Here is an 18576-nt window from a genome sequence, read left to right on the forward strand (position 1 = left end):
GGGGAAGGGAAGCTCTTCGGAAGCAGGAATAGCAGCCTCTACCATTTTTGCTCTCTAATTATCCTAAAGTCACCTGAAGAAATACTTTCCTGTGTCTTATGAAAGACTTCTGAATGATGCCATACAAATCCAAAGCTGTGAGTGAGGAAATTAACATGCTGGGCACAAAATTTATTTGATCATGTAGATGCATGCACTTACATAATGCCAAAATTAGATGTATGTCCCAGTGATCTTTTACAGTCTTATTAATCAATAGTTACCTTGTGCCACACAATGAGTTTCATGCTCTGACATATGCTTGGTTTTGTTTGAAAGGGACGGTGTATGTCCTGGAAAATCTGAATAGCATAAAATCAGGCTGACAATTCAGTGGACCTTTGCTCCCCCTCACTGAGCACTCAGGGTGTCAAGCCCTTTCCCCAGAGGGGAGGACACATCAGAAGCCTGTCTGTTCCTACAAGCGGCAGCTGCACTGAGGGTGAGCACGGCACAGTTTGATAGCAGCTGTCAGTATTGTTCAGGGACCCGACTTAGTGTAAAGAACAATGGAAGGCCCATGCTGCTAAAGTGCAGTGTCTTTCAAGATAAGAAAAGATATAGTAATTTAACGGTTTAGACACCTATTATGAGCATGAAAGATCATCAAACTTCTTTTCAGAGTGCAAATCGGCTGGACCAGTCTGTAACAGTAGAAGATGCAATCGAGTGGCTTCTGGTGTCACACTACCTAAAATACATGTATAAATCTTGAGGATAGGAGGGAAATTTCATTTTCCTAGCTGGTATTAACTTGCCTGGTTTCTCTTGACTGCATAAAATTCTGCATTTTTGCCAGGATTTGCCTTTTTTCCTCCCCTTCCTTTCTGTCCTTAAGGGTCATTGTTTCCTGGCACCAGATGATTTAAGAGTTTCCCAATTGGCTTCCTTCAGCTAGAGCAATTCCTGTTACTCCTGCACGATGTGTGAATTCTGGAAGGGTACAAAGACTTTTTTAATTACTGGGAATAATGTTTTGAAATACAAAATGATTTTCAACTATATTTATTTTATACTTTTTATTTCCAGTTGAAAAGAGGGAAGCCTATTAGAGAACGGACTATGAGGATAGAGATTTACAGTCTCAAAGGACTGGGATTTTTCAGAGAATTTGCCTACAAAATCAAAAGCCAGGCTTTGGAATAGGTGTATAGCACATACAAAACAGAATGAATAAATTGACACTTTTTTAAAAAAAAAAGTAATATAGTTGGCCTCAGTGAGCTTGCAAGCAGTGCTAATCCCCTGTGTTGATTAAAAATTCTTACTTCAGGAAAAAACCCTGGATGATGTTTGGTTATTAATAGTCGTACTTCTGGCCTTACACTTATCCTACATGTTCTTGAAGGCTTTAACTTTCAGCCATGGGGTAGAAGTGTGGCTAAACAATCTCTCTTCAATTTTTTTAAAAATAGCACCATTTAATATTTATTATATTAGAGTGGAATGAAGTAGCAATTTTGCTAGATAAATGATGAACGAAGGAGAAACCTTTAACTAAAAGATAAGTGCCCCCATTAACTCCTTGGCATTTCTGCAGCTGCAGGCTGTGTCCATTTCTGGGGTTAAGGAATAATCTAGATCATGGTATGAAAGAATTAGGTAGAATATTATGGTTTAACTTGAAGGGTTGTTTTGACTTCTTTGTGGGTGGTTTGAGGGTTTTTTTGTGTTTCGTTTCATTGTTTGCTTGTTTTTTTGTGGGGTTGTTTTCTTGAGATATGTCTAGCAAATAACAGGTTCATGCTAGGAAGTATGAGTGACAGTTAAATTGGTATGTCTAGGTGTGAACAATACAAGATTAGATTTATTTTCTAATCAATAAACTAGTTTTATGTGTAGAATATGCAAATGTCTGAATGAGAAACACAAGCAGCAAACTGGAAACTTTCTTCAGCACTGTGTTTATGATGCATGATTTTAGCATACAACTGAGAAGCCAGGTATGTCTTATTTTGCCTTTTGAGGTGTGTTGCTAATGATTCTGTGAAATATGTATCTTTTGGACTGACAGTGCTCCTGAGACAGATTGAGTTGTTGGCCTCTGAGAGGCCTCTCCACTGTTGCATGAGTTGATTGGCTAAAGGATTAGCAAAATGTGGGATTATTTTTTCTCTCTTGGCTGTGGTTGCCAGCTATCTCTGGGATTGTAGTGTGTGAAGCTTAAGAGGATGAGGTTAACCTCTTGAGGGTTTATTCTTATGAGTGTGTAGTTAATCCTTAGAAAGCCTATAAATAACTAGGCTGTATGTTTCATTATAAAATAGAAATACAGACTAGAGCAGAAATGAATGCAGAATTTAGTGCAAGGGAAGAGCTAAGCAGCTGTAGCATTACCTTAGATCCTTCTCAGCCATGATCTGCATTATGTGCTGAGGGAGGGGAAATTGCCTAGTTCTTTTAAATTAAATAAAATGAGATCTAGTGAACACAAGACACTCTCCTCACTTTTAACATGAACTCCCTAACCACAAGTCCAAATTACTGAACTCTGGCAGTAGGAGCTCTATTGTGCAGCACATCCTGGGTTATTCTTCATATTTTAGAATACATAGAAACCTTAGTTTTATCCTAGGATTCTGTCATGGTGACTGCTTTTAGAATACAAAGGCTTCTGACTTAGTTTACAAGTTTAAAATAGAAAGCAAGGGAGGAAGTTATTTGTCAGCATGGTAATCAGTATTCTCGAAATACTGGCCCCCAAGCAATGGTCAGATTTCTACTGTTAGTGCTACTAAGCTTGGAGGAAAAGTAACAAAGTGGTATTGATGTGTATTGGTAACTTGACCTACTCAAAAGAGAAAATCTGGGAGAAAGTGTAAAATATGAAAGAATGGTGTTAACCAAACTTGGTTTCCTCTTGACACCCTACTCCCACACCCACACTCTCTGTAGGACTGATGGGGAAATGAAGAATCTTGGAGCAGCAATACAGAGGAAGGTAGTATCTAAACAAGACAATTTTCTGCAGAAGAAGGTATTAAGTCATTCTGGAGAGGGCAAATTTGCATCCAAAAGTCAAATGGAATTGAATTGCAGGCCGGACCTCCTTTGTTGTGCGAGGCTTCATGTGGGGTGGATGGAAAAATCTTCACCTTGGATCTTGCCCAAAAACAAAACCAAAAGAACTTCAGGTGGCTCTCATCTAGATCTAATATCTAAACTACAAGTCAAAGGTGAGGCCAAGCATACAGTTGCAAATTTGTGAAGCCTAAGAGCTTTCAGGAAGGAGTGTAAGGATGACAGTTGAACAGAAATATTGTTAACTACTGCTAGAAGCTGATGGATATGCAGCTGCAACTGTGAATGCAGAGAGAAGGTAGATTCTTACGAGATAACGTGTGAGGTACCAAATGTGAATTGGTACCACTTGCTAGATTCCTTTTTACTGAGTGGATGTTGGGGATATGGCATGTATATATTGAATGGTGTAGGGCTCAAAACTGGTTTGTTTTGCAGCAGGGGTGAATGGTAAGTTTGGAAAAACGTGTGGTAATAATGAACGAAAGAGTCTCAGTGGAACATGTGGCTTCAGGAAGGCTTAGATAGAAGGATTTGATATTGAAGTGTTGATTAATTAATTTTGTGAACTTGTCTCCAAATGATTCTGTTAGACTGGCTTGGAAAGAATGGTTTTGGTGGAATGTAAGGGACTGAAGTTGGATAAAAATGCTGAAATACCACAATTGAAAGGAAGAATTTACAGAATGTGGTTGGAGCAGTATGTGTTTGTATTCATATATGTAATTGGCACAGAGGGTAAGTTATTTAATCCTAGAGGAAAGGATTACTTCCTCTAGAAAGTGATTCAATTCACCTCTCTTGATTCAAGTATATAGGCAGAATAGCTTACCATGTTTGAAGATAGTGATGAAGTGGATAATATTCATAGAAACAAAGTTATTAAGTAAAAGGAGACAAAATGAAGAGATGGACATAATTTTCCTCTTACAAATGTCTGCTTTCTGTTTACATTTAGTGAGATATGTGAGGGAATTGGAGTAGATAAAGAGCCAATAGGCTGTGATAAAATACGATGTAACCTTCAGTACTTGTCTGGAAAGTAGTTGGAAATACAGAACGTTTGGAGGAGGAAGGAGTTGGGTGGGAGAGGTGAATTGGTTGGTCCAAACAAAAGAAAAATTCAGCTTGGTCTGCATATGAGGAGAAATTAAATGCAAAGAAGTTAGTGGAGTAGGGGTGAAGGATGGTTATGTTCACGGAGTTGGCCCATCCCAGCGTGGGTAGGAGTAGAGAAAGTTGTTGGGAGTTAGCATGTTGAATGATGTAGAGCTCTAAGTTGGCCCGCTTTGCAGTAAAAGCGGTGCAGAGAATGAGCCATATGGATTTTGAGAAGGAAACACTGATAAACTGAGGAGAAATAGTAGCCACTGCATGGATGGGAGTGATGTGGACTGCACAGGCAAAATACACCTTGAACTAGGTGCCAATGTCAATGATGGAGTCACTGAGAGTAGGACTGTGAAGAGGAAGATGCAGGTGGAAGAAGGTACAGGGGGACACAAGTGCTGTAAATATTAAATATTGGAAATGTGCAAGAAAACAGCAGCCTGCTTGCTGTGTTTATCATGGGTGAAGAGCATGACAGACTGTTGAGATAGGGAGTGTGTGGGAGAACAAGACAAGAAGCTTGCTTTCCTTTTTCTTGCATAGAGAGAGGCTAGCAGAGGCAGTTAGGGTAACTTTAGGAAATAGTAAAGGCAGAACAAAGACACAGTTTTCACAGCATTTTGCTGTAACTCTTCAAGATGCATAAGAGTTTGTTTCAATTGCAGAATTTCTGTTATCTAGCTAGTGCATTCTTTTTGAACTTACTAGAGTACTTGCTGAACTACCAAGGTTGCTATCTTGTATAATAGTTAATTGCCTGGAAGTAATGCAGAGCTACCTGAAACAGTATCTAGTACTGTTTATAATGTTGCTGGCTAACTGTCTCTGCAAATCGAATACTTACAAGCAGCAGTAGTGAGGAAGTAAAAGCACGAATTAGCAAAAGTGCTTAAGTGCATGTTCAGAAATGATTGTTGTTCGGTGTGTCAAAGTCGTTACGGAATGTAGACAAAACATACAAGAGTCTGGTCTTGGCTTGGAACAGTAAATAAAGATTGGTGTAATGCTTTTCTTATAACTGTCATATTTTTCTTTTTTTGATGTCTCTGAAATGTTTTTATAGTTAGTAGTTGATGGGACAAAAGGGTGTTGAGTATAATTTCAAATCCTCTATTTAACTTCTGCATTTTAATTTACCAAAACGCTTTGCTACTTAATCATTTCTGTCATGTTCGGCAAGAGTTAAATTTCTGGAGATTAAGAGAGCCTGGAAGGAAAAGAAATACTTTTTTAGATAATCATACATCAGTAATAAAACCCTCTAGAGTAATATCTGTAAGTCATTTCCAAATTGGTGCATGCTTGAACTAGTTGTTTTTGGCAGCTGTGCAGCAGGAGCATGCTTTTGAAGTGTTGTTGGATGGTGGTGGTATGCTAACAGTAGCTAAAAAGGCAAATACACAGATTTGAGGTTAGAAGGTGAGTAATAGCAGGAATTTATGGTTGCCGCAGAAATGAAATGTGCTGGCAGTTTCTGCAGACCAGAAGCAGTGTGCACTGACAGCTTCATTCTAGAGACTTCAGGCTTGCATCTGAGTCTTCAGGGAAGGCAATATGTACTTGTCTAAAATTAAAGAAAAGCTTTGTTCTTCAACTGACTTAGACTGACAGTGATAGAGGAATGCAAATGGTTTCAGAAAGCCAGCCTTTGTCTTGCCTGGACCAGGAGATAAGGTCATCTTCTGTGACTTTTAGACTGTGGTTCTGAATTTGTTACTTTCGTTTAGAGTCTGGGAAGTCCTTTGGTGGAGACATGTTTTCCCGAGCAAGGATCATTTTTTCTGTGGCAACTGCCTCTACGCCTCCTGTCCTGTGGCATCTGTTTGTTACAAAGGCTTGTCTGGCTCCTCCATTGGTGCAGTCTTCTTCTCCTGTTTGCCTTCAGCTTTGCTGTTTATCCCTTATTTCTTCAGAATTTAGCCTAAGAAAAGAAAAAACCAATGTAATTTTATCTAAGTTAAATAGCAAGGCAAATAACATAATTATTATAAGGGCCCTTAAAAGCATGGTCTTCTGATTCATTTCTATTTAATTTTGGGTTTTTCGCTATGAAGTATTTGAGACAGGAACTGTTCTTAAGCCAGTCCTGGAATATTCATTTTTAGAAGAATAACTGTTTATACAAACACACCAAAGATCTATATTTTTACATAGAAGTATAAACAGTCAATATATATGTAACATATACAGAACAGTATGTAAAATATATAGTATATGTCATGTGTAACAATGTATTAGTGATATATTAAGATGTAAAATATTGTGTATGTATCATATAAAATGTGGTGTGTTTGTACATACATAAAAGGTTATACTAGCAAAAGGGCTTCTTTAGTTTGTGGGCTGCTTGTTGTGTTGCCATTATAGCTGCTGATACAAGCTCTGCTCATGCTTCAGTGGGTCTGCACGTGGTACAACTATGGAGTTTTAGGTTGACTTGCAGTGCGTAAAAGCACAGAGGAAGGAAGAAAACCCTTTTCTATCAGCAAAAGCCTTTGTGTGAGTGCAGCTATACCAGCGGAGTGTTAATGCATCTTGGGGAGAAGATGTCACTGAACTGGAAGAATTCCATCTGCTGGTGATGCCCCACATCCTCGCTGCAGGGCTCTGTCTGCATAGGGTAGGATGATCCACAGCATAGAGAGGTTGCTAGTGCAGACCTACTCCAGTGAAAACACGAGTCGTGCTGGCAGTGCCATATAATTATTCCCTCTATGTTAATAGGGTGTTAGAAATCCTGCCATTTAAGAATTATTGCTAAAAGTTTGTTAAATAGTTAATTGCTGATCACTTTAGTGGAAAAACAGCTGATGGGCTTATTCACTGGGTGCGGTGGCAAATCATTTGGGTGGGGTCACCCACATTTCTCATTTACTGTTTACAAAAGTGATCTGAAGTGCATTATCTCTTATCTTTCTAATTCTGGTGCCTGGGCTTGCCCTCGAAGATGCCAAAAGGAAAGGCAGTGAAACCTAGCTGTTTATGGAAAGACAGGGAGGTGCAGCAAAGGTAAGAGTTGCTGCTCAGATTCATGCTAAGGGAAAGATAAGAGTCCTTTCTCCCTCGCAATGTATAGTGGTAATGTAGAAACTAATTAATGGTTGGTTAATAACCTACCCTTGAATATTAATTTTTAAATGCTTTTTGAATCATATTGGGAAGCATTAAGGACTTGTTTCTCAGTTCTGTAGGTGTAAAGGTAACTACAGTATTAAAATTTTAAAATGTGATCTTGTGATTCAGCAAAAGTACTGGTATTGGCCATGTAATTAACAGCAGCCCAAGCCTTTCTGTGTTGGAAGACCTTTTTGTTCTCTTCTCATTGAAAAAACTTAAAATTTCTCATAAAAATATAAAGTATTTTAGAATACAAGCCAAAAAATACATGTATCAGAATCAAAGAATGGATAAGGTTGGAAGGGACCGCTGGGGACATCTGGTCCAACCTCCCTGCTCAACCCAGGTCATCCCAGAGTACATGGCACAGGATTGTGTCCAGATGGTTCTTGAATATCTCCCTTGAGGGAGATTCCAAAATCTTTCTGGATGACCCATGCCAATGCTTGATCACCCACACAGTAAAGAAGTTCTTCCTCATGTTCAGGTGGAACTTCCTGTGCATCAGTTTCTGCCCATTGCCTCTTGTCCTATTGCTCGGCACCACCGAGCAGAGCCCGGGTTCATCCTCTTGACACCCACCCTTCAAATACTCACAGACATTGATCAGGTCCCCTCTGTAATCTCTTCTTGAGACTGAACAGGCCCAGCTCTCTCAGTCTTTCCTCATACCACAGGTGCTCCATTTCCAAAATCACCTTAATAATTTCACTAGGTGAAGGCTTCACTAGGGCTGAGTAGAGGGACAGGATCACCTCCCCTGACCTGCTGTCAATGCTTTTCCTAATGCACCCCAGTACCCCATTGGCCTTCTTGGCCCCCAGGACACACTGCTGGCTCATGGACAGCTTGTTGTGCACCAGGACCCCCAGGTCCTTCTCAACAGAGCTGCTTCCCAGCAGATCAGACCCCAGCCTGTGCTGGTGCCTGGGGTTATTTCTCCACAGTGCAGGACCCTGCATTTGCCTTTGTTGGATTTCAGACAGGACTCTGCCCATCTCTCCACCCTGTCAAGGCCTTTCTGAATGGCTACACTCTGGGGTGTTGGCCACTGCTCCCAGCTTTGTGCCATCAGCAACCTGCTGAGGAGGCACCTGTCCGTTTGTCCGAGTCACTGACGAAAAAGTTAAACAATACTTATTTTGAACCTTTGAGTACACCGTTAGTGACAGGCTTCCAACTAGGCTTCGTGTTGTTTTGAAGTAGCATCATGGATTACTTTGAGCATGTTGCTGGGTCTCCTGTATCTGATTTATTTTCTTTTCATAGTTAAAGTGACACAAGGGTGTAGTGTACTTGAAATCACTGTATCAGTGGAGCACTGAAATAAAACTTCTCTGCCTTATTTCAGTTACCTTAGAGCTGAAATTAATTTGTGAAAAAAGGACTGTTTGGGGAATGTGTGTGGCAAGCTGCCTTTATCCCAGTATAGCATCAGTTTTCTGTTTTATGAGAGGCAACTTATGCAACCCTTTACTGCTTAAAAGAAGTTATTATGCAATTGATACTTGTTAGTGTGGTTTGTGTTGTCTGAACAAGCAAGAATAGGAAATGGGAAAAAACTTTGAAGAGCTTTTTGTTCAGAAATATAACAAAATTTATTTAACTTATATCTTCTTTCTGACTTGGATATTTGCTTTCTGACATAAATTCCCTTCCCCGTAAAATTGTGGGATTTTGTTTGCTTTTTTTGTGGGAGTGGAAAATCAGTGTGAAGACCCCAGGATGCTACCCTATACATCTTAGTTAATAAAGCATGAGAAAGGAACAGGAGTTTACCCATGAGACAGTTGGGCCTTTAAATAATCATGCCACTGCCACACAACTTCTGTATGTGTGAAATATACAGCTTTGAATAGCTTTTGCCAATGTTGTCCTTTTATGGACTTAAATTTCTGTAGGACAATGACATTTCATGTGGTTTATAGATGGAAGAGACTTGCTGAAGACACTTTGTTTCTGAAGGGACATTCTCTTCCCTCGTTAGGCACTGTGGCTTGTGCACATAAGGATAGTTTTCAAACAACTTCTACAAACCCACATGCTTGGCTCATTAGCTAGACATGCTGTGGTGGGCACTTCAAAGTTTGTTTACTGTGGTATAGTGTGGCTTTCTTTCTGACAGGATTTAGAAGATGAGGAAGCAAGGAAACCAAACTGACCAAAATAAACAGATATTTCAAAGGAATTAAGAAATTATATAGTACCAGACTCATTTTTCCAAAACTTGTTTAAATATGGAGACAACAGTATGCAGTAAGAATTGGCACAGAGTCTATTGGTGGGCCTGTCACTAGCCTACAAAGATGATTAAGGAACTGGAGCATCTCGCTTATGAGGAAAGGCTTACAGACTTGGGCCTGTTCAGCCTCGAGAAGAGATGACTGAGAGGGGTCCTCATCAATGTTTATCAGTATCTGAAGGGAGGGTGTCAAGAGGATGGATCCAGGCTCTGTTCAGTGGTGCCGAGCAATAGGACAAGAGGCAATGGGCACAAACTGATGCACAGGAGGTTCCATTTTAATATGAAGAAGAACTTCTTCACTATTGTGAGTGACTCAGCACTGGAACACATTGTCCAGAGAGGTTGTGGAGTCTCCCTCACTGGCGATATTCAAGAAATGTCTGGACACAATCCTGTGCCATGTGCTCTGGGATGACCTGGCTTGAGCAGGGAGGTTGGACCAGATGTGCCCCTGTGGTTCCTTGAAGCCTCAGGCATTCTGTGATTCTGCAGTCCAAGAATCATGGAAGTGGTAAGGTTGAAAGGGACCACTGGAGCTCATCTGATCTACTTGTCCCTGCTCAAACAAACTACCTAGATCCAGTTATGCAGGACTGTGTCCATACGGCTTTTGTGTTCAAGGATGGAAACTCCAAAGCTCCCTAGGCTTTGCCTGTGCAAGGGGCTCGGTCAAAAATTAATCTCTCCTAATGTTCAGGATGAAACTCCTATGTTTCAGTGTGTACCCATTGCCTCTTGTGCAGTGATGGGTTGCAAAGATAAGGGACTGGGCTATGTCGTATGAGGAGGAGCTGAGAGACCTGGGACTATTTAGCCATCTCTAGGCATATTGTTGGATGCTCTCCATTTTGTCCATGTCTCTTGAAAGGTGAAATCCAGAACAGGACATAGCAATCCAGCTGTAGTTTCAACAGTGATAAGCAGAGAAGGATCCCCTCTCTAGACCTGCTGGTAATACTTTGTCTAATGCAGCCCAGGATGCATTCACCTGCTTTTCCACAAGGGAACATTGCTGCTGGCTCATGCACAACTTGATACAGAAGGACCTTTTCTGCAAAGCTGTTTTCTAGCTATATGGACCCCAACATTTATCAGTCTATGGGATTGTTTCTCCTGGTGTAAGATATTGCATTTGCCCTTGTTGAACTTCATGAGATTCCTGTGAGTCCATTTTTCCAGCCTGTTGAGCTCTCTTTGAATGTTAACACAGCTGTCTGGTGTATCAGCCACTCTTCTCAGTTGTGTAGTGTCAGTGAAAGAAGGCAAACTTGGACCTTAGTTTTGTAAATTGCTGCAGTGGTACTGAAGATTAGGGTTGAAATAGGTCAAAAGGAAGTGTCTTGTGGGGACTATCAATACATTTTGTGTGGTGATATTATCAAGGAAAAAGAAACATCTAGAAGCACTGAGAAGGAAACATGACATCTGCTGCCAATGCGAAATTGGGAAATGAAGCAGTAAGCAGTGCATATTTGGTATTTCATAAATAAATCTGTTCACCTCTGATAGAAAAAAGGTTTGTCTTGGAAGAAACCTTCAAAGATCAAGCCTAAACCCTCTGCCATGGGTAGGGACACCTTCCACTAGACCAGGCTGCTCAAAATCCTGTCCAGCCTAACTTGGAACACTTCCAGGGATGGGGCATCCAGTGTCTCACCCCCCCCAACCATAAATGTTTTGTCATTATGTCCAATCTAAACTCCATCTTTCAGTGTAAAACCACAACCTCTTGTTCTGTAGCTACAAGCCCTGGTAAAAAGTCTCTTTCCAGTTTTTTACAGACCCACATTGTATATAAAGATCACAGTAAGGTGTCCCTGGAGCCTTCAGGGTGAGCAACCCCATCTTTGTCTTTTTTTCTTAGGCAAGGTGTTCCAGCCCTCTGAGATCATTTTTGTGGGCCTTCTCTGAACCTGCTCTAGCAGGTTAATGTCCTTCTTGCACTGTGAACCCCAGAGCAGGGCATGGTACCCCAGTAGGCATCTCATGATGTAGAGGGAAGAAAAGGGACAGAATCAATTCCTTTGACCTGCTGGCCAAATTCTTTTGATGCAGCCCAGGACACAGTTGGCGTTCTGGGCTGCAGATGCAATGATCCAATGATTTATCTTCTAGCACCTCCCAGTCCTGAATTTTTAGCGGGGCCATTCCCAAGCCCTTTGTCCCCCAGTCTAGGAATTGCCACAGCTCAGGTGCCAGACATTGCATTTGGCCTTGTTGAACCTCATGTGTTTCACATGGGCCCACTTCTCAGGCTGTCAAAGTCCATCTCAATGTGACCAATTCCCTTAAACGAATCAGTTGCACTGCAAAGCTTGGTGTCATCTGCAGACTTGCAGAGGTTGCAGTCAGTCCCATTACCTGCGTCATTGATGAAGATGTTGAGTAGTGTTAGTCGCATTTTGGACTCCTGAGGGGCACCACTAGTTATTGGTTTCCACAGAAGTGTGAAGCCATTGATTCTTTGGGTTGAGTTTCATTGACTCTTCAGATGCAGTCATCCAGCAAGTTCCTCATCCATGTAATAATCCATCCCTCAATGCCCTATTTCTTTGAGTGGCAAGAATTTTGTGGGGGACCATATCAAAGACATTCCAGAAGTCTTAAATAGATAGTATCTGTTACTCTTCCCATGTCCATGGATACAGTCACTTTTTCAGAAGAATGTGAATATAATCTTCTGAGAGATTGATTGTTGTCCTGCAATATGTCCTCCCATATAGCTGAAATACTCTTTGGAAAGTACTTACAGAAATTTAAATGCAAGTATTAATTAATGGCTTAGACCGTCTAATGAGTTTCCTCCTGCCAGATTTGACTGCTGGTACTGTAGGTTGTGCATGCAGGGTTTTTTTAGGATGAGGGGAAAAACTGGATGTGACAAGAGTATAGTCTTGAGTTACTTCCTTTTTTGAAAGGTTATATTTGCAATATTGGTTTTAAGAGTATTTCTAAACAGTGAGGGAAAAGGTTATTCCTTGATCAACTACCTGTATGTGCTCAGACAGTGGCTCTCTTGTGTTTGTTGGCCACAGACATTTGATGCAGGTTCTCACTTCCTTATGAAATTCAAGGAAGCACATGAAAAACCGGAAGATGTCCCTTTGGAAAGGAAGTGAATATGATAATGAAACTGAACTCAGTAATACATGTTTTTCTCTCACGTCTTTCTGCCTGCTTGAGTTGAATAAAATCACATTTCTTCTGTTTTACAAAAGTTGATATGACATAGTGTCTTTTTAGGTCTCTAAATGACTTATGTATTTTCCAGATATTTTTCAGAACACCTCTATGGAGCTTGGGGGTATCTGTTGATAGTATTACTGATGCTAGTGCTGATAAGATTTTCGAATTTTTTTTCTGTGTTTATTTTTCAAGTGTTTATTTAGAAGAGCACAAGAGAAGACAGTTATTGCAGTTTGGGACTAGGCATAACCTTTTTTCCACTGTTCATTTACAATCATATCTGAATTTTTAATTCAGTGCTTTTCAAGAGATACAGAAGAGTACATCAGACATCTGTTCTGTTTAAGAACAGAAGAATGCTCTGTTTAATGATAGGAATTTAAAAACAGATATTTAAGTTTAAAAAGTGTTTAATTAAAATATGGTGTTTGAGACTTCAACAGAGCTGCTTAAAGGTGAGGAGTGGGATTCTAGGAGCTTGTGCTCTATCTTTATGAGCAAGGAGCCTAAAGGAGACCTGTCACGTTTTAATTATAGGAACTCTATTTCACAAAGACATACTAACTGTCTCTGGAAGTCTTTGTCAGAGATTAAAAATATAATTCCACATTTTAAGTCCTGATTAAAGATCTCTTTATAGCTGGACTTTACCTAAAATGTGGGAGGTAAAAAGCTGTGCTACCTTTAAAATTGTTAGGGAGTGCTCGCTCAGAGACACAAATGCTGTTTTTTGTATGCTGAGTTTTGGGACTTTATGGTTTGGTTATGGAGATGCTGGGAAATAAAAATCTGAGGCAATAAAACCTACATCTAAACAGTACAGTAATATGGGTTTGTAATTCCTTTTCTCCCATTGCAAATAGGAAGAACTTCTGGGTTTGCAACAAAATGGTGGGTGAACTACCAATGTTTTTAAAATCACTGCTGCAGCTAATTATCTTGGTGCAGTCACTTAAGTATGCATCATTGCACTCTTCTCTACCTTCCCACTTTCCTCTGAAAGTGGACACAGCCTTTGCTCTGCAAGTAAAGATAATAATTGGTACTAAAACGGACCTGTTACTCATCCTTTTTTGAGCACATTTCTTGTGGCAGATGTCTAGTTTTTAATTAACTGCTAATGAACATGCCTAGTAGACCATGGTACTGCTGCCAACCTACTCCATTTTATATCTCACTGCTGCTAAGCTCTTAAAAGGTTACAGAGCAGGCATTAGTGTCTTTGAAGTGATGGGAAAGTGATTATATGCATAACATAATTGTTTGTAGGATCTACTATGGCAAATGTTTAGTTAATAAATGCATCTGGTAAACATTGCTGTTATCCCTCTCCCTGGTCTTTCATTTCTTACTTTGTGTGCAGCACATATTCTTTTTATCCCTTCTACAAAGATAATACAATGTGCTTTTAAAAATCAAAGTTTTTTAAATAAAAAGAATATGAACTTCTGGAAAGGATCATCTTTGTGGGTGATTCCTCATCTCTTAGGGAGAACTTTAAACCTATTATGAATAAATCTTATATAAGCAATAAATAAGTATGCTGAAGTCCTAAGCAGCAGTGAACTTCAGATAATAAACATGAAATCATGGTATGACTTGGGTGGCTTAAAAGATCATGATCAGGATTTCAGTCTTAAGTCAGTTTCATATAGTGCCATTGTCCCGGTTTGAGACAAATTTATGGATCTTTGTGTACCATGCCCCTTAGTAGCCATTTGCAAATCTACAGAGAGGTGCAGAGCAGCTTTGCAATGCACTTTCAGCTCTTATAGCACACCTTGCCCATTTCTCCCCACTATCCGTGTGCAATACCACCAGAGAACACAGGACACAACCCTCCCACTCTCAGCTTCAGAACCTTTTATAGAGCATTAATCTGTTCCTCCTTTCTCAGACTTTCAAAATGCATGGTGTGTAGGCTACAACCAGAGCCAGGGAAATGGTAGGTAACGTGCTCTTAACATTTCTTAAAACGTTAACCTATGCTTCCTGAAATCAAGTAGATTAACTTGTTTGCTAATTAAACCAAGCAGAAGAGAGATGAATAAGGGTTACCTTCATACACTTGCTGAAGAGTAGAGACAAGAATGGGAACAGTTTAACTCCTGTTCCTTGTTTTGACCTTCCCATGGTCACACTGCAAAAGAAGCTAATTTGAGCTTACTGTTGGAGAAGGGAGGAGGCTTTTCTCTGTGAAACTGCTTTGGAAGGAGTAAATCACTTTTTTTCTAAACTGGTTTGGAAGGAGTAAATGCACTTAGGCAGTTGCACACCAAAACGAGGTAATGCAGGGTGATAGTGCAGCTGGGGACAAGTAAGACCAATGCCAACAATGCTGCACAGCACTGCTGATTCATGCTGTCTCAGAGCTAGGGTGCAGATGACTGACCTGGCTGAAGCGGTCAATGAGGAAGGAGGTGGCTAAATTACCATCTCTGAGAGAGGCTGCCAAAATATCAGGTTATCTCCTGTTTTGAGGAAATGTGCTAGAAACTACTAAGTATTGTTAAAGTCTGGGAGAAGAGGGATGTCTTCTTGTTCTTTAGAGACTGGATCCAAAAAAACAAACCAAACCCCTGCAATCCTGTCAGAATTTACAGTGCTTCTTACTGATAGTTCTTCAGTTAAGTGAAGCTTCACTAGCAATAACTGATTGATATTTTAGAAAGTGGTCTATTGTGTTAACTACTTAAAATAAAAATGATTCTTAATGCTTCCTTCAAAGTGTTACCTTTTGTGTTGTTGTAAACACATTGAATGAGAAGACTAAGAAGTACCTCACTTCTACCTTGCTTTCTAAACATACTAAAGAGGGTGGTGATCAGATGTATGTATTGAAGTTTAGACTAGCAAGGCTGTTTATGCGGCATTTGAAAATAAATTCCTGATACATGGTGTGAGAGATTTGGTAAATGTGTGGCTTTAAAAAATTGACTAAATGTATTGTGGTAAATTTAAAGATTTTCCTGTATATCAAAGTAAGTAAATGCTGCATGAGAGTTGGGACAGCAGGAAAGTGAAAAATTATCAAGTCCAGTCTAGAGTTCTTAACTGTCAGCCCCTGTGTCTGCATAATTTTATAAACAGCTCAAGGCATGTCTTGGGATGGGGTTAGGAGAAGTAAAAGTGTAGGAGTGCAGTAGTTATATATATAAATAGTAATAAATAAATTCATTTATATGCCAGTAGATGTTATACAGGTATTGCTGACAGTTTGTCTTGAGAAGTCTTCACACCTGTGGAAACACATAAAATATTTCTGCATTATTTTGAGTTGAGGCTTTTTTTGGAATAATGGGTGAAATATTGTAAGCTGCAGTCTAGGTATTATTTCAGTAGCTGCCAGCAGTACTGTAACAATTTTACTTGCTCTTACAGGACTACTGACATTCACCTGGTCAAACTTGAGTTCATCCTGTTCAGACGTGTTTATCTGTCTCCTTTTCGATCCCATGAATTGGATTGTACTGTAGCTGTATCTGCCTTGAGCAGAGGGATAGTGGAGAGTGGCCAAGGTGGAGAGGATTGTTCTGTCTTCTATTCATATGCCCAGACACAAGGAAGCAGGAGAGAGCAGAAGAAAATCTGTTAAACTTGAGCAGATTATGGGAGCTATGACTAAGCTAAAGATGGTTTTGAAGCTTCATTTTCTAAAAAAAAAAACCTGTGCTGAGCATTTTGAACAAATTAAATGGATAGCTGAACTTGGTAAACATTAATAAAACCATGAAAGTTTTAACTAGAAAATATCTTAGAATTTAAACTATGGGGAAGACATTCTATTGTAAAAACTCTGTTTCTAAAATTGTTTACAGGTTATTTTAGCACATTGGTTACAGGGTTGTATGTCTATGATTTTGATCTTGCAAGCTCCTTTTAAAACAGGGGAAGGTATTCATTAATAGAGAATTCAATGCTATCTGGAATACCTGGATTTTAAGCTCAAAGCTGGTTCCTAAACAGGGTGTTACATCATTAATAATTCCCCCTCTTTCCCCTAAAAACCTTAGCTAGAATAAAATGCAAATTAAACTTTACTAAATATGAAATTCAGCATATCTTTTACATTTTTTAATATTCAGAATAGAAATGTACTTGTTTCCATACTGGGGGAAGAGAGGGATGTGAGTTTAAATCAATCTTGCCACTGAAACTTTTTTTTCCCAGAGCAGTGATAAGCTTTTCTATAGAAAGAAAAAGGTGTTTGAGTCTTCTGCTGCTGTTCTTTGTTGCCAGAGATGCTGTGGTAGGCAGTAACTGCCCAAAACAACCTATACTTGTTGAACTTATTAGTCAGGCTGCAAAATAAGTATCCAGCTAGCCTTTTTTGGGTAATGGGACGTGAGCAGAGTTGTCCACAGACAGCATGATATAACGCAGTGTATATAGCGTGGTGGGTTAAAGGGGAGAGGCTAGATGAAGAGGAAACAAATAAATATCAAAATCCACTATTGATTCTCAATAATTAACCAAACTTCTACCTTATCCTTCCCAAACTGTGTGCTATACGTTTTTCTTCTGGGGATGATGATACCGCTGGGAGCAGCAGCAGCAGTTGCAGGCTCAGCATCTCTCCCATGGCCATGGACCTCCAGTGCCTCTAACGCCGCATCCGTCAGGACTTCAGCCTCCAGGAATCCCTCCACTTGGAAGCAGTGCTGGCCTTCTTGCCCTCTCTAGTGCTTTGGGTGGGCAGTCTCACTTGGCAATAAAAGATGACAAGAAACATCATGATGCAGACCACCACAGAGGTGAGAGGCATGGCAGGCCTGATTAGGACATTGTCAAATTTGTGCATTGCTGCAAATTGTGTGCATCTCTAAAGAATTCAAATTATATAGAATGAGAAAAAACTGTTGGCAAACTAAAATGTCTGCATATATACCACTGAAGCAAAATTCAGCTTGGAATTTTTTTATACTTTAAAGGGGATCACTAGGTGTCACCTGCTCTGTACTTTGCAGGGCCTTTTGACGTCCTGGTAAATGCTTAGTTGTAATAGCAGTAGCCTGCACCATATTGTGGAAAATTGTTAAACTGCATAATGGTGATTTATTTCAAAGAAAGTAATGTTGTTGAATGGGTTGGGGGGAAGGTAGGGGAAATAAGAAGTTAAATTTTGAAGTGAATGCGTTCAAAAAAAGATTTAGATAATTCCATCTGTTACTTTAGTTTCATAAGCTTAAATTCTAGTACTCAGTTAAATATTGGGCAAAATTGCACTTGACTAATTTTTGAAAAGAAAATAATTTATTCTGTCATGAAATAAAACTAGGCTTTGTGTATGGTTAAACTGTAAATCATGTTTACAAAATACTGTAATTTTCAGGAAATCACTGTATTAGGAATGTGCAATGAGTTATATAAATAAAAGCCATTTTAAAACTGTTTGTGGCTTTTTTTTTTTTTTTTTTTTTCTCCTCTTTTTTTTTTTTTTTTGGCACATACCAGGAGATTTGTTTTCCCCTCCATCGGCCATCTGGTGTCTATCCATTATCACCTTTTGGAAAAGTGCCTGATTTTCATTGGGCCAGACCAATAATGCAATAATCATATGTTGTGCTGTTTGTTTGTTTTGTCTTCTTTTTAGTCATTTTTATGATAAAAGGTGTATGTGTTTTCTGTTAATGTATGTCTTGGTTTATGCAGAACACCAGATCATTTGTTTGATGGACTGTGTGAAAGAGTTTTGTTTCTGAGCAGAATGCTTTTAGGCAAACTTGAGCTTGAGTTTGCTTATTGGTGGCAGAAAGAGGGCATGAAGCTGCAAATCAAAAAGATCACTGGAAATACATAATTTTTAGTCCAGAGTAAAGATGTTTAGTCTCTAGGATTTTGAAGACTTAGAGTTGGAG

The 18576-nt window shown here is 39.6% G+C and overlaps 1 protein-coding gene across 1 annotated transcript in view; it reads left to right on the forward strand.

Annotated features, from left to right (window-relative positions):
• Nucleotides 1-18576, forward strand: part of LOC103619863 (transducin-like enhancer protein 1) — an 80249-nt gene that overhangs the window by 22760 nt on the left and 38913 nt on the right. Inside the window, exon 5 of the mRNA XM_017740440.1 lies at nucleotides 17268-17488. Coding sequence (XP_017595929.1) covers nucleotides 17268-17488 — 221 coding nt within the window. The remainder of the gene's footprint in view (nucleotides 1-17267; nucleotides 17489-18576) is intronic.

The sequence above is a fragment of the Corvus brachyrhynchos genome, unplaced genomic scaffold, assembly GCF_000691975.1.
Source record: "Corvus brachyrhynchos isolate BGI_N302 unplaced genomic scaffold, ASM69197v1 scaffold37, whole genome shotgun sequence".
Taxonomy (NCBI): Eukaryota; Metazoa; Chordata; class Aves; order Passeriformes; family Corvidae; genus Corvus; species Corvus brachyrhynchos.